The 16,644-nt window shown below is 35.1% G+C and overlaps 1 protein-coding gene across 1 annotated transcript in view; it reads right to left on the minus strand.

Annotated features, from left to right (window-relative positions):
• Positions 1-12,333, minus strand: part of LOC110029156 (CSC1-like protein HYP1) — a 57,179-nt gene extending 44,846 nt beyond the window's left edge. Inside the window, 3 exon segments of the mRNA XM_020731314.1 lie at positions 2,845-3,000; positions 11,896-11,961; positions 11,963-12,333. Of these exon segments, the coding sequence (XP_020586973.1) occupies positions 2,845-3,000; positions 11,896-11,961; positions 11,963-12,264 (524 nt within the window). The 5' untranslated portion in view covers positions 12,265-12,333.
• Positions 12,334-16,644: the final 4,311 nt, after the last annotated feature.

Genomic DNA, 16,644 nt, shown 5'->3' on the forward strand with positions numbered 1-16,644 from the left:
GTGGCGGGCCAGCAGGGAGGCTAAACAGGTCGTCCAATCTATCAAGAAGGATTGGGCGCACCCGCTCCTATCCTGTCGATCCTCTTTTTTTTCACCAATTCTGATTCTGGCCTTCTCGGTTACCGCCAAACCCTCCCTCCTTTTCTGTTGCCACCCAAAGGGGAGCTTCCCTTCATTTTTTTTTTCTATTAGCTATTATATATGTATGTGTTTGCTAAATTATGGTTATGTTCTAGTGAGTTTTCATTTCATATTTTTGTAGAAGACTTTGTTTTCCTTTCTGAGGGTTATATCCGACAACAGGTGATGCTTCGGTTGTATCCTGCTCCGAAATGGTGTTGTATCCTCTCCAATTTCGTCCCTACATTCTTCCTCACCTGCTCTTACTGTCGGCCAGTCGCCCCTTTGCCAAGTTCCTGCCGCCAACCCAATGAGCTGCCTTCTGACCTACCCAACCAGCCACCCGTCTCCCCCATAACTCACCTGCTTACCACACCTCCTTCCCTACCTCCTTGCTGAACAACCCTTAATGTTTCCCCCTTCTCCTAGCCACCGGCCAACTTAGAACCCACCTTCCAACCACATCCTCCACTCCACTACCACTAAAATTCCCAACCAACTTTGCCGCCACCACAGCCGCTGACCTCGGATCTTCTATTCCGGCCCTGGCCAAGGTTTAGCATTTGTTGCACTTTTCATTTCAGTTTTGAGTCGTGTTTGCAATCCTAGTCATTTGTTTAATGAAAATTGATTCCGTTACCGCTCTTTTGATTAGTTCCAGTATCAACAACGCTCAAAAAATTGGTAAAATGCTAGAAATTAAAGAAAAATAATTACAAATTCTAAAAAACTAAGAAAGACAATCACTACAGCTAGCAGAATCCAGGAAATAATTTAAGAATCTGCTTTCCAGCTATACTCAACAGCCCATAAGATCCAAGAATTAATTCAATGATTGGGCACAGCTAGTCCTCATAACAGTTGCCCTCAAGCTGTAGAGCAGAGGTTCTCGATGCCTAAGTTAATGATCACATTCTAGAATCTAGAGCTTGAAAGTCCTTTGGTTAGGATATCAGCTGGTTGCTTAATTAATCAAAGACATGGGAATACATATCAATGCACTATAAAATTTTTCCTTCCTATAATGTCAACGAATTTTTGAATGTTCTGTTCGGCCAGGCTAGATTGAGCTGAATTCAACTTCAATGGTTGGTAATCGCAATATAAGTTCGTAAAATCTCCCTATTTTATTCCTAAGACATTTAGGATAATTTAATCCAGCTAATTCACATATTCATTGATTCACTTTATGAAATTCAGCTTCAGATTTTCAATGTTTCGAACTTCTCCAGGTGATTATATTTTTTCTTAAGATGTCGCAGTATCTAATAGTGGATTTCCAATTCATGAGAGATATTGCCTAGCCAGCAACTACGTACACTTTTAAGCTGAATCCTTCATTACTTTTAGGTAATAGTTATTTTCATATTATTGCTATAAGATATTGGACATTTAATATGCAGCTTGTAAATATACTTCTTTAAGAAAATGCATGAATTCGCTTAGAACACTTAAGTCATATTATAGATCTAGCCACGTATAGAAAAACTAAATAAAATTTCCAATTAGTCTTGGATACATCTTTTGTCAACTTTTGAGCTGTTGCTAATCCCCAAGCCTATGACAGCAATCCATTGGGATTTCAGAGTGCTTGCAACCCATAATACATTTGTCATTAAGCATATCAAGAATCCATTTTTCCTTCCTTTTTTTTTTTTTTTTTTTTAACGGTCCTCGGCTTCCGAGTGGGCAACTTTTATTCCAAGTGCTAGAGTTTTCCATAATATTTTACTTAAATTTTATTTATTGTTGATCATCTAATCTCCTCATTCCATCGTATTCATCGCCCACTATAATTACGGTTACCTTGGATCTTTTCATGAACAACATGGCCTCAGAGGCTTTGATTGAAATTTTCATTGTCAAGGGTGGTGAACCTCACAAATCAAGCTAAGGATTGTTTGAGTTCATACAGCCTTTTTTCCTATATACCTAACCGGCATTGAATCCATGATCAAAACTTGTTGGTAGCTACACATAAGCATCTTCTTCTAGTTCACTATATAAAAAACATTTTTTACAACAAATTATTGTAAGAATTAGTTGAGATCGGTCGTTAGAGAAAGTGGTATCCGGACGTGATTTAACTTTGCAAGGGGTGCAAATGTCCCATCATAATCAATTCATAAATTTTAGTGTAGTTTTTTGCAATGAGCCTAATTTTGTACCTTTCAAGGGTTGCATTTGCATTGTATTTGATTGTGTAAGGCTGTACCCACTTGCATCCTTTTTTTTTCTTTTTTTCTTCAAAGAATTATTCGACCTTCCAAGCTTAGTTTTATTTCAGGGATCTCATTTCTTCAATCATGACCTTTTCCATTCTTAATTTTCAAGTATTACTTAGATAGTTCTTAAAATCTTAATATAATTTATCTCAGTAAGGATGGCATTGTTGGATGTTATAAAGTAGATAAATAAATAAAGTTGACTATTGGATGATGAATGCATTTGATAAACCCTTTTTATGAGCAATGGGAAGATAGATATCATGAATATCATGATAGTTTTGAGTTTTACTACTAGAGTCCATACCATCATTATAAGTGAGTTGATTTTAAATTGAAGGTTTTCTTGCTCCCCTTAGCATACCTTATATTTGAAAATTGTATGTTCTTTTGCTCTAAATAAAATAAAATTTCCTTCAAAAGTAAGCTGCAGAAAGCAGTGAAATCAGTTTCACTAAGTAAAATAAGGATAGGAATTTGGAAACTCGGCTAGCATTACCACTTTGAGCCATCCTTTACATTTGAAATGTTGAACAAGTCCAGTGATTTGTTTTGAAGATCAGTGAAATCAGTTTCACGAAGCTGGTCCCCGAAATAATTTATGGGAAGAAGAATAAACATCCCTAAAACCGCAGCAACAGAAAATACTTTCAAACTGCATTAAAGATTAAAAAAACTTCATTAGAACAAAAGCAACAAATATAGTAGATATCATATGTACAAGAGCAACAAGTACTTATAAAAGCGACAAGTCCCCAAAATAGTTAATGAGAAGTAAGGGTTCCAACCAAGGACAAAAGGAGAGGGTGATTAATGAGATATCAAACTAAATGAAACTCAGTGATAAGGATGACAAGCAAAATGAAGATGTAGTGTTTGTAAATTGTAATGCCTAATTTTTTAAAAGTATAATTGCAAAATATCCAAATAAATTATACCCAAAATTTTAACTTTATCAAAACCTATAAAAACCGATTTTATTGCATTCTATCATTCAAAATGAACATTTTATATATAGAATTAAATGCTATTCCTTAAAAAACAGAACATTATAAAATTAATTTCCATTTTGATTAATATTTCTGAAATTTTTAACTAATTTTTATTGTGCTCTTTACTGCAGCACACCAGTGGAATCTGCTATTTTTTTCTGCTCTGGGCATTTAACAATTGATAAAATTGAATGGATGTGATGATTTAGTTAAAATATATATAAATGTTAGAAGTTATAATAGAAAATAATTTATTCCTATTAAAAGTTATGAGGATTAGATTTACTTCTTAATATAACTTTATTTCCTTTTATATTTTAGATTTAATTTATTTTTTATTTTAGACTTTCCTATTTTATGTTGTTTCTTTTATTTCCAAATAATTAATATGAATTGATTAATTGGAGATATGAAGTGTTATATTTTTCTTTCATGTTATTTCTTTTTTATTGACTTCCCTAGTCTAAAATTTATATAAGGTTTATTTATACCCTCTTTCATATCAATAAAAATATACCGCATTATTTCGAATTTTAGCATGGTATCAGAGACTTGAAACAAACCCTAGAATCTTCTGTCGCAGAAAAACTTTCTATTCCCTGCAGCCAGCAATCTTTGTCGTGGTCGGGAATCTTTGCCATGTTGCATGCCCGTCCTCTACCTCCTGTTTTCAATCTTTGCCAAAACTCCCTCCTACAGCTTTTCCCGCAGCCATAATTCCCTCCCTGCAGGCCCTAGCCACAAGAGCTCTTTTTTGCATGAACTAGCCGTCGGAACTCTCCTCCAAAAAGCCTTCGTGAAGTATTACAAAGGCATCGTGAAGTTGCTAAGAAGGCCAAGATTGAATTTCTTCAACATCCCAAACTCACATTAACCTCCCCTTCATAATAGTTGTGCATTAGGAATGAAGCATCTAAATATTACTTTGACAGGACCTAAATTTTGAGTGCTTGGTGAATAATTTGATTGAGGACTAGAAATCCATGCAAGAGTTGTTTAAAGGATGCAGGAATAGCTTCTAAAGACGTGGATGAGGTTCTGCTTTTAGGACGAATGACACGAGTGCCTAGAATTCAGAAAATAGTTTAGAAGATCTTTAAGAAGGTATCAAGCAAAGGTGTAAATCCCGATGAAGCTGTTACGTTGGGAGCCGATATTCAAGGTGGGAATCTCAGAGGAGATGTTAAGGAATTACTTCTCTTGGTTGTGACTCCGTTGTTTCTTGTAATCGAGACTCTTGGTGATATTTTCACCATATTGATTACCAGAGACACTACCATTCCTACAAAGAAGGGCCTATTTGGGATAGCTTATTTGGTGCGATGGCGCTTTGAAAATACATCAAGTCTGTTTGGGTAAATTGTTTTTTGGCAGCTTATGCATTTTCAATACGCTAAAAACAATGTTTTTACACCGCACCTATCTAGGGATAGGTGCGATGGCAGCTTTCTGGCTACGGTCTAGTTTTTTCAAAAAAAAATAAAAATTTGTAATAGCCACTGTACCTAGCTTATCAACAAATTATCAAATTATTTTTAATCAGTTTTATCAGCAGATTATTCAATAAGTTGCAGCTGCCCCAAACAAACCCGAAGAGTAAGTCATTCTCCACTGCAATTGATAATCAAACCTAGGTAGGTGTCTGGATTATACAGGGCAAACGCAAGATTGCTTCTGATAATAAACGAACTCGAGCTCATCGGCATTCTTACGACACCGCGAGACTTGCCCCATATTGAGGCCACCTTCGAAATCAGCACAAACGGCATTGTTGTCGACTCAGCCAACTAGAAAGGAGCGGCATCAATGTTTCTTTTCCTGAACAATTGTGCTGAGGGAGATCATTAAGTCCCAAAAGGGCACAAGTTTTTTTTTACAACTGACCCCCAGAGCTTTTCCTGCAGCAGGCCTCCTTCGAAACTTTTTCCTACAGCAGGTTTTCCTCTGGAGCTTTCCCTACAGTAGGCTTTTCTCTAAGCTTTTCCTGCAGCAAACTTTCCTCTGGGTTTTTCCTACAGCAAACTTTCCTCTGGGTTTTTCCTACAGCAAACCCTCCTCCAAAGCTTTTCATGCATTAGAATTTTTGGAGTTTTTCTACAACAGACCCCCCAAGCTATTTCCCGTATCAGACCAGAGCTTTTCCTGCAACAAATCCTCCACCGGAATTCTTCTTGCAGTAGACCCTCATCCGAAGTCTTTTGCTGCATCAGGCCCTCCTCCGGAACTTTTTTCTGTCTCAAGATCTCCTTCGGAGTTTCTCCTGCAACAGGTCCTCTACTGGAATTCTTCGAGTAGCAGCCACTCCTCCAGAGTCTTTTCCTGCATCAAGCTCTCCAAAACTTTTTCTTGCGACAGGTCCACCAGAATTCTTCTTGCACCATACCCTCCTTTAGGACATTTTCCTGCATGAGGCCCTCTGAAATTTTTCCTGCAGCAGACCCTCTTCTAGAGTTTGCCCTGCAGCAGTCCCTCCTCCGAAGTTATTTCTCGTATGAGCCACTCAACCACAGTTTTTCCTATAGCAGACCCTCTAATTGAATTTTTCTTATAGCAAACCCTCCTCTAGAGCATTTTCCTGCAGCAAGACCTACCTCTGGGGCTATTCCATTATTTTTTTCTTTTTTCTACAAGTCATGCCCTGCAACTTTTCGTGTTGATTATCTATTTCACTGCAAGTTTCCCTGCAACATTACCTATAGGAGTCTTATGTCTGCATACAGATACCGCAAGAACTGCAGTCAAAGATAATCACAATCAACTAGAAGTCAGCTTTCCCTGTAGGTTATCTACTTCCCTATAAACTCCTCTGCAATATTGTTTGTAGGAGTCCTCCTGCTATCTATAGGCACTGCAGGAACTGCAGTCAAAGACAACAACACTACGAGATGAAGAATTAAAATGCTACTTCATAAGATCTTCCTTGTCCATTACTTGATGTTTTCATATCCAAGTTGAACATAATTTTCAACCATGTTTCAACTTGAGAGAGAGTGTTAGAAGTTGTATTGGGAAAAAATTTATTCCTAGTAGAAATTAAGAAGATTTGATTTAACCAAATATAACTTTATTTTTTACTTATTTTAGATTTATTTTCTTATATTGGATTTATTTTTTTCCTATTTTAGGTTTTTCTATTTTATGCTGTTTCATTTATCTCTAAATAATTAATATGAATTGATTAATTAAAGATATTATGTTGTATATATTTTCTTTCCTATTATTTCTTTTTTAATGTCTTGCCTAGTCTAAGATTCATGTAGAAGTTATTTATACTCCTCTCATATTAATAAAAATATTTTGTCTTATTTTGAATTTTAACAATATATATTAGTATCCACGATTATGTAATAGCTTATTAAGTAATTTATTTATATCACTCTCCGCTCATTTCCAGCAAATTTTCCTTTCTATGAACATCTGGCGACAAAAAAAGTTGCAATTTGCAGGGAAGTGGAAGGGAAATGAGGAAAAGAGAATAAGAGAAAGAAGAAGAAAAAGAAGAGGAGAAAAATATAAGGAGAAGAGGGAGGAGAGGAAGGGAAGAAAGAAAAACAGGTAAAGTACAAAATTTAGATTTTGATTCCAAATTTGAATTTTGATATTTTTCTTAATGAATCAATTTCTGGTCATAGTGATAGGTTTATAGGCCGGTATGAGGAGAAGCTATTGTGAGACCATTTATAAAAGGAACGTCTCAGGGAGTTCAATTCAGATGAGTGAATTATCAAGTGAGCAAGATTTAAAAATTCTAACACAAATCAAAATTCCTTCAATTTTTGCATGGGTATTTATGAGTAAATTAGATTGAAGATTGTAACACATTAAAAATCCTTCATATGGGAGAAAGCATGTTCACGACGTACCATTTATGGTAAATGACTACACAATATTTCAATTCAATTTAGCTCACAATTAAATGCTTTATGGTTATACAAATATTGTGTTAGTTGGATGTATTTTTTAAAAAATACATTTAGTATCTATAAAGAGCACATTTGTATACATTATTATTCAACCTTTTGTAAATTTAAACATGTGTTTATTTAAATGTTCAATAATGAAAATATATTGACCTTAAAAAATATCATGATATAAGAGATAAGTTGGTAATGACATATTTTACAACATTTGCAAAATTGGGAGACAAACGTGAACCCATAAATGCATATGATAACTTATAGAAGTACGACAACAAAGATAAGCCCCTAAATGAATATCGAATCTGTACAGGTAAGTAACAAATGTGAGTCATATGAAGGCCAAAGGGCCCTCAAGTTAATATGCTTATAACACCTATTCAGGCATTACAATATATATGAGCCCAACCATTGAATTTAGGGTTTGTTTGGAGCAGTTTAAAACTACGGCCAGCATTTTGAAAACGTTATCATACTTTTTGTTTTTCACGCTATCCAGCTTATGGCAAAACGGCGTTTTTAATATGTTAAAGAAGCGGCCCGCAGAGATCACCCCATGGGCCGCATTTCATTCCAGATTATTCCTTCGCTGCCCTCGGCTCGCCAGGTTAACCTATCGCGTTCCTCCTCTTCCATAGCTGCACCTCCCTCCATCTTCGACAAACCTTCTTGACAGGTAAGCACGGCTTTTTTTTCATTGCTCCTTTGTGTTTTTATTCTTCTGTTGCACTATCAGCTGCCCTCGCCTCACCAGGTAAACACAACGGTTGCACTATTCTTCTCGGCTAGGGTAGCATTAACTGCTCCTTAGCATTTTTATTCTCTTGTTGCACTATCCGCTCCTCTGCTCTCCTTTGTGGATTTTTTTTTTTTTGGTTGTTGTGGAAGATGAACTTGCCTTTGTGGGTTTTTTTTTTTTGTTGTTGTGGAAGATGAACTTGGTAAACCCGTTTTAGCCTCTCCTCTATTCTTTTTTGTTTTATTTTTTTATAATTTGCTTAATTTTTTCATCTATTTATGTTCTCCTTAGTATTCTAGAAATATATATATATATATATGAGATCTAGATATGGTTCTTTCTTAGACACTTGAGCCTTGACTTCTGTACGATTAAAAGGGAAAATGTTGCACATCTAAAACATAAATGTGTCTCTAATTGATGCTCTCATTTGGTTATGTAGGAGATTATAATTTGTTTTTAGAACTAAAACCTATTGTATGATTTTAGACTTTTAACTTCATATTGATTGAAAACTGGGAAAGTAAATGCTGATGTTAGAGAAAACTTAATCAAAATGAGGGGCAGAATGGTCATTTATCCAGAAATAGTTGCAAATCAAATGTTTTCGAAACGCACAAACCAAAATTTCAACCAGGATAAGCTGTTGATCAGCAGCTTATCAAAATAAGTTGCTTATCTAGATAAGTTGCAGCTGTCTCAAACATACCATTAATCTCATACATATGGTATGTTATAACGCCATGACAAAATATTTCATTTTATGCTAAATAACAATTAAGATAAGAGAGAAAAAATATATATATAAAATTAAATTAACCTGATATCAACCATATATAAGTTAAAAAAATATTTATAAATTGTAAATATTTATTTAAAATTCTTTCAGAAAAATATTTTATTTTTTATTAAATGAATTGTGTTGTTCAAATGATTGTTTTACAATGATTATAAGGATTTGACTTTACTTATTTTAAACTCTCAAATTATTTTATTTCTATATTAGACTTAATTTATCTAGGTGAGTCTCCTAGGTCACTAAGTTGTTATAACTATTTTTTTTAGAAAAAGGAAATGAAAAAAATTGAGTTAAGTAGAATAAGTAAAAATTTAATGATCATATTGGCTAATACAACTATTATAAGATAAATAAATTTTGAGGTAATTCTACAAATGATATTTATGTTTTTGCAACAATTTTTGGGATATTTTAAAATATTTTGTAGATACATTCAAATAGAATATGTTAAATTGATTTCATTTAATATGAATAGTCTAATTTGATTTGAGTAGTATATCATGTATTATTCAAGATGAATTTAGGTGATTGAATTTATCTTTCACTAAATTTTGGTGCATAAAATAGCAGAAGGCATATTGGAGGTATCCTCGATTAGTTTAATTGTATCCACTGCTGTGACATTCTGTGTCAACTGGTAAAGGGAGTTGCCGTAGGGCGTGACAATGCTTGTGAAGCGTGCATCACTTAAAAAATTCATCTCCTCAATTAAAAAACAAGTACACAACAAAATCATATGAAAAACTTAGCATAGATAAAGCACAGAAAAAAAATAACAAGGGAGCACCCTCCAACTTAAGTCGATTCCAACAAGCTATTTATAAGAGTGCCTTGAGTTCAACATTGCAAGCTTACCTAAACAAAAAATAACAGTCTTCTAGAGTACTTGGGTGTCTATGTGGTTGGACGTGTAACCCTACAATATTTATACAATGCTTTTCAAAAAAACAAATTCCCTTCTAAGGAGTATTCGAGAAAAACACAACGAGAACAACGAGATCAGTAATGTAAGATGAACATAGCTCATAGAGACACTAGCAACGAGAAGTGACAATGAAGAGTTGGCAAACCGAATATTTTCTCATATACATTAGATCAATTTTATGCAATTCGCAAGCACATGAATAGGATCATTGTTGAATGGGCATAGATGGGTTTAATTGCCTTAGAATATTACCTTTTATCTGATTTTTTATTGCTTTTTTAATTACTTTTAATCAACAATTACATTTCGGCAATCTTCACGAATAACTTAATTACATGAGCCAATGGCTTCATTGCCTTGACGAAAATGATTGAGCCGGATAAAATAACATAATCAATTCAACTCAAACCGATAGAGGTATGCATTAGTTCATTAATTTCATTGCGTAAGGGAGTAGTAATAAGACAAATAAATGAAGTGAAATCTCACATATTAAGTAAATGTTTAATAAAGTTGATCGAAAAAGCAATGAATATGGATTGTGCATTCGAGATGTCAAAGCTCCACATTGTGACACCATATGCATTTTTTGAAACCAATAGTTTAAATTCGAGTTATTCTAACACCAGAAAAATAAATTGTCCGTTGTTTTTCAAAATCCTATCATTCGTGCTCAACAACTCAATTTGTTTTATAGAAGACTTTCGTGATCTCCCAAATTAACACATGGCTTGCAAGATCAAAAGAAAGCGAGTTGTCAAACACCTCCGCCAAACAAACCTTCTATGATGGGTGATTCTCTGGTAGTGTCTTCAGAAAATTTTTATGTTGCCTTGCTTTTGAAGACATTTTTTTTTTCCTTCAACGCCAATAACTCTTCTTTCTCGCCTATTCCCAAATTCTATATTTTCATTTCACCATTTAAACTACGTGCCAAAAGACGTTGTGCATACATTGTATGTCTGTCTACATCTCCTGTTCATGCCTTCATAGTGGATTCACTTCTTTTTTTATCAATCCACAGTCACAAACCTACAACTGTGTTCTCTTCTCTTAATTTGCCTCTCACTTCTAGTTTCCTTGCCTCTAGTGCCTGCAACCATCTCACTAACTAAAAATCCAACATTCTCTCCATCTATGAAGATACGAGTGACAAAGATATCTGCATTTTCACCGAGCATTCAGTTAACCAGTCTTTTCTTCCCTCATGTATTTTGACTCTCCATAAAGATGGATTCTCATTTAGACATGATATCAAATATTTATCCACATGATTTTCCTTTCTCTTCTTTTATCTAAAAAAATTAAGATTATAAGGTTCAATCCTCTTTGGACTTGCGAGGCTCAAGGAGATGACTATCAGAGAAAAATACATATAAAAATTTTTCCCAAGAAAGAGTAGTATGGGGCTTGAAAAAAGATAAGAGTGCGAGAAATCCTCCAAAAGAGGTGTTCCCCGCCATCCAAAAAATATCTCATGCTTAGAATATCGAACCCCAATTTATTTGCTTGGCAAAACAAAAATTAAACATAGTCCAGGTAATCAAACATCTTGGTAACTGGATCTATAGCCTTACTTGAATAAAGTGCATGTCGTTTCGTGTGTTCCACTTTGTGCGAGTACTCGTGAAAAATATTGCAGTATTGATATGGCTAACTGGATATTGTGAATGAGATGTGAGTAACGACTATTAGGTTGATCACCGCGTTGAAAAAGTGCAAAGCAAGTACAAGCATCCGAGTAACCCTCGTTGGGTATGTAGAAGGTTCGCCTTACGCAGAAATCCTTTTGTGGGGTTTTTAGCCGAATTTGAACCGACTTATAGCAGACAAACCCTCTTGGGCGACCCGTTGGGATGACTGAATCCAATGAACCAGGTATCAAGGGGACAGGCCCAAATCATTAAAACAATGGCCAATCTCAACGTACTGGTATTGATAGTCAAATCATCCCACTATATTCATACCAGGGAATTCACAAGGCGATTAAACCCGGAATTTGAACCAGCCAGCATTATCGATTCAATTACTTTCGATTTACGCAATTTCATTAAAATTCGCCCCCAAATGAGCAAAGGTTCCATCAATAGCATATGTTCTTAGAAATCATAAATCATATCAAATGGAATATGAACAAACCAGAAGGTGTAAATCATAACCAATGGAATATGAACAAACCAGAAGGTGAAGATCCTTATGAAGACGAGAGCGTCCAAACCGCATGAAGCCAGGAACTCCTCTTCCCTCCCATGCTTTCCTCAACCATCCCGGGTTCGGCACAAGCCTATCCAAGTTAAACTCCCTACTTCTCTGCGCTTTCCCCTCGACAACTAGCCTCGGTGCATAGACCTCGATGTTCCCCGGCTGCTTTTTGAGGACGGAATAAATCGCAAACAACAGCACGCAGAGCCCCAAGTTGATGCCGACGGAAGTGAGAAGGGCAGAGACGATCATTTTTTTCGAGAAGAAACCGAACCACAACCGAGGAAATTCGCCGGAACGAAAAAGAGAGAAATGGGGGGTGGTGGAGGGCGGGGAAGTTAACATAAAAGAGGAAGGCTTGTAGCGGTATCGGGATTTGAATGTTATCGTATCGGATATCGGTTTCCGAAACCGGTAACAAATGTCGTCGCGCTTTCTCCGCTGCACGCGTGTGGACGTGGCTGCACGTGCCGCTCTTTTATCGATCGATTGGGCTTTTGACGCCGACTTGCATGCCTGCCACGTGGAGCAAAAAAAATATTATATAGGTATAATGATAAAAAATAAAGTTTCTTTAATATAAATCTATTATCCACGTCACGTGACAAGGACTGAAATAATTATATTTACATGGTGAGGGACAAGTTTACAATAAACGATTTTTTTAATCGAAAATTCTACCTATTTGCACATAAAAAATGTGAGTAATAGAATTGAGGGGATCTAAGGGCTCAATAATACAAGTATGTGGACTATTTGTCTTCCCTGTTCGTCCAAGCTCAAGCTAATAAGGTTAAAGCTTATCTAGCAATGAAGAGGGCAAAAAGATGACAAAATGAGTTCGATTATAACTGAGATAAATTGACATCCGAATTTACAACCACGAAAAAGTTAGCCCATGGGAAGACTCAATCTTTCAGCATCTTCAATTATATTGGGAACGTCTAAAATTCTCTTTATCTGTTCTCAAGGGTCGACAACTATACTTGATCAGCCAACCGACAACACTAACCAAGCCTAGCCCACTGAACAGATGCTACCGACACGAAGTCAATCGAGCTGAACATATCAAGTCAGAGAGCAATCAAGTGACAGGCTCTTACATATAAAATACTAGGAACATCACGTTCAACTCTCTTAGAAGTATGGTTAAGAATATAATATCATCATATTGTATCTTCTTCAGAATAAATATAGAAATCATTTTATGATAAAAATATAAATTACTATTCATATCATTGGGTTTACTTTCTCTTACTTATACTATTTCTTGAGTGTAATTCAATCACAAATCCTAATCCAGCACTATCACAAATAATTTTTTTTTTTTGTATTTCAATATATAATACATACAAATTCATACTTATATTTGCAATCATGTTAAAAAGATTCGGGTGTTTTACATATTTATATGAAAATATATATGTCGTATGCGTAAATATGTACAAAATATATGTTGTGTAATTAAATGCCTTTTTTTTTTATTTTATGCATGAATGATTCGAATAATTTACAAATAATTAAAATATCAAAAAAGTTCAATATGATACATGAAATTTCTTAAATGTAGCGTATCTTGAAAAACTATTATCAATTTTAAATAGAGTTATTTTAATATAAATATGGTTTTCATATTTCCTCTTATTAGTAGTACAAATGTGCCATCTCCTTCCTTAATTTTATATGATCATTTAAAAGTGTGGAAGGAAAATTGGGGGCCAACACGTTCACGCTCATTAGGTGTAAAGAAATTTATATATGTTGTTGATGGGTGAATATTTGGCATATAATGGCTTCTTTTCATATAAGAAAAATTTCTTATTTGCTTATATACTTAAATATTCCGGAATTAAAAATAACATTTGGTCTATATAAACGATATGTCATCACAATTTTAACGTCTTACATTAATCCCGAGGCTTGACAAGTATCTCGATGCAACTTTTAGAGAGATACGTGTTCAATTTGTTATTAAAAACCATTCAAAATTTTGATTTCAACAAGCATAGTCGAACTGACCAACTCGACAAGATAGACACAATAGTACAAAAATTGGTCTAATCATAACAAAATCGGCTCTGGCTGGTTTAAAACAAACCATATTTTGTAAGCTTACAATGCATTATTTGAAAATTGTTTGAATTCATTTTTTATCTGTAGAAAAGTCTCTCCTATACTTTATAACTAGGGCTTTGCCCCCCGTCTTGAGAAAGGGGGAAGACCTTTGAGTCAAAAGATGATTGAAGCTTAGAGGAGTTGAAGTCCAACAACGTATTTGCATCTCAGATCCAGCAAATACCTCACACTCCTGCAACTGGCGACCATTGTCGACCATCGCCCATCGACCACCATCGAACACCGTCGGCTGCCCCTGATTGGCCGCAATGAAACCATTTGCGAAATCATGGCATACGCTACAAAATCCTGACATGCATTCCAGAGTAACGAGATCTCCTATGAATAACACACCCAAAATAAGGTGCAAAAACACACCCTAATAATAATATAACAACGTGACCCACAAACGATACAATGATACCTCCCAAAAATGGTGTAACGATGCACTCCGAAAATATTAAATTTCTTTGGACTTCTGAATCTCTCTTATTGCAACCAAACATGACGACATACTTAACGAATTATGCCCTGCACGGCTTACAGATTCTACAGCTCCAGACTCCGGCCCCCGTGGTCTGCTGATGTCATCCCAACTCATCGATACGGCCTATGTGAGCAACAAGGACATAATTGTCCCGCAGCTCGTACAGCTCCCAGCTGCAATTTAGGGATGTCATTGTCGCTCACCACTATGTCCTACATGACCGACTATAACCTATGTGGCTCGCAATTTGTATAGCTCATGACTTTGGCCCTTGCAGTCTGTGAACGTCATCAAAGCTCACCGTTACAACATACATAACTCACATCTCTTGCAGCTTCCTAGTACGACCTTTGTGGTCAATCAACGTTTCTAAAACAACCATCTACAACTCACATGACTAACTAGTTACGCGGCCTTCAATTATGGCTTATACGACAAGTTAGTGCTAGATTCACCATCCCTAACACTCATGACGAACTTTTGCATCTATATTAATCGACTACGACCTTTACAACCTGCCATCATCGAGAACTACGTTTATTACAGCAAAATTATGGGCACTATCAATGAATTGTTATTGTACATTTCTGATGATCAATTTTGTAACTATGTATTTCATGATTCAAAGAGAAAATTACATGCATGTTCACTGTTCATCGTGAATTATTTTACTGAGCTAGGTTTTGTTGTCTTTTCCCCTTTATATGTGTTTCTGTGTAAAAATTTAGGTGTTTACTTCTTATTATTCACTTTTAATTACACAATTGTGTGATTGGTTTTTGCATGACTTTAAGACGAGATTTCAGTACTATATCGTCACGGACCTTCCCACACACATCAAGAAATAATCATGGCATGCAATGATTATAAATTTGTTTATACAATTTGACAATAAATATTTTTTGTTTCAGTACATATGACTCAATTTCTATCTATTTACATATCGTATGACTAAAATTTTAATATTTACATATATGTCACCTTGCCTCTGGATAAGAAGATGCATTTTACTTTTCAAAAGTTAAAGAAAATTAAATTTTGTTGTGATATGAAAGATTTGGATAACTCAAATATAAATAGTAAATTTTACATGGTAGATATATAAATACGTAAGAAATAGGTGGTATGTATATAAATGCCTAAAAAATAAATTGTTTCAAGAACTTATAAGTAGTAATATCTTAAAAAACTTATTTTTTTGACAAAAATATTATTGCATGCTAAACAAATTATGATAATCATGTGATAATTTAATATTTTTGTGTTGTATGAGAACCTAACAAACATGCAACTAAAAGAAAAGTAGCAGGTAGAGACACTAAAACTTTTATATTGAAAATTCTTGGAACGAGAAATAGTCACGGGGCCTAGCCAAGTAAGGTAATCCACTTTGTGCTTATAAATATAGGGGTGCTCCATAATCGTGCAATCGGATGAACAGGGTTATAATCATATACCGAGAATTATACTCGCTTACGTCTCTACATAGGTTAAACTCAATAGTCATATTTGGACCATGACAGTTGCAAGCAGGGGTCATCGACGACCTGTGGCCAATGACAGCAAGCAGCGATGGCGAGCAGTGGGCAACTATGCGCTACACGCAACAATCGATTGTGATAGGTGGCTACGGAGAGTGGTGATTATCGCAATGTATTCTCTATATAACAGACTTGAGATTTCTTTTATTCTCCTCTTCCTCAAGGAAAGAAAGGGGCCTACTTATATAATTTTTAGGAGGGACATTTTTGTCATTTAACACAACTTCCTTGATCACATTATCAAATGCTCCATGTTGATCTCCCTTAATCACATATAAAATCTTAATGATATGATTATCTTAATGGCATCATAATTTTGTGTTCGTAGAATAGTTGGACTCTTCTCATCTAGACACACGATTCAACTATAAAAAAGTCAAATTTGGATTTCATTTGACCATTTAATTAATGATCTAAATCCTCCAAACAAGCTTTAATGATTTGATTTGTGATTGACTAGGCCCAAATTGAACCAATTTTGGTACCACTAGGTTTGCCTTGTCAAGATGATCATTTTAATTATAAAATTGCTAAAGTTGATCCTCAAATAACCTTGAAGCTGAAATTATTAGTTTCTTCATA

The sequence above is a fragment of the Phalaenopsis equestris genome, unplaced genomic scaffold, assembly GCF_001263595.1.
Source record: "Phalaenopsis equestris unplaced genomic scaffold, ASM126359v1 Scaffold000552, whole genome shotgun sequence".
Taxonomy (NCBI): domain Eukaryota; kingdom Viridiplantae; phylum Streptophyta; class Magnoliopsida; order Asparagales; family Orchidaceae; genus Phalaenopsis; species Phalaenopsis equestris.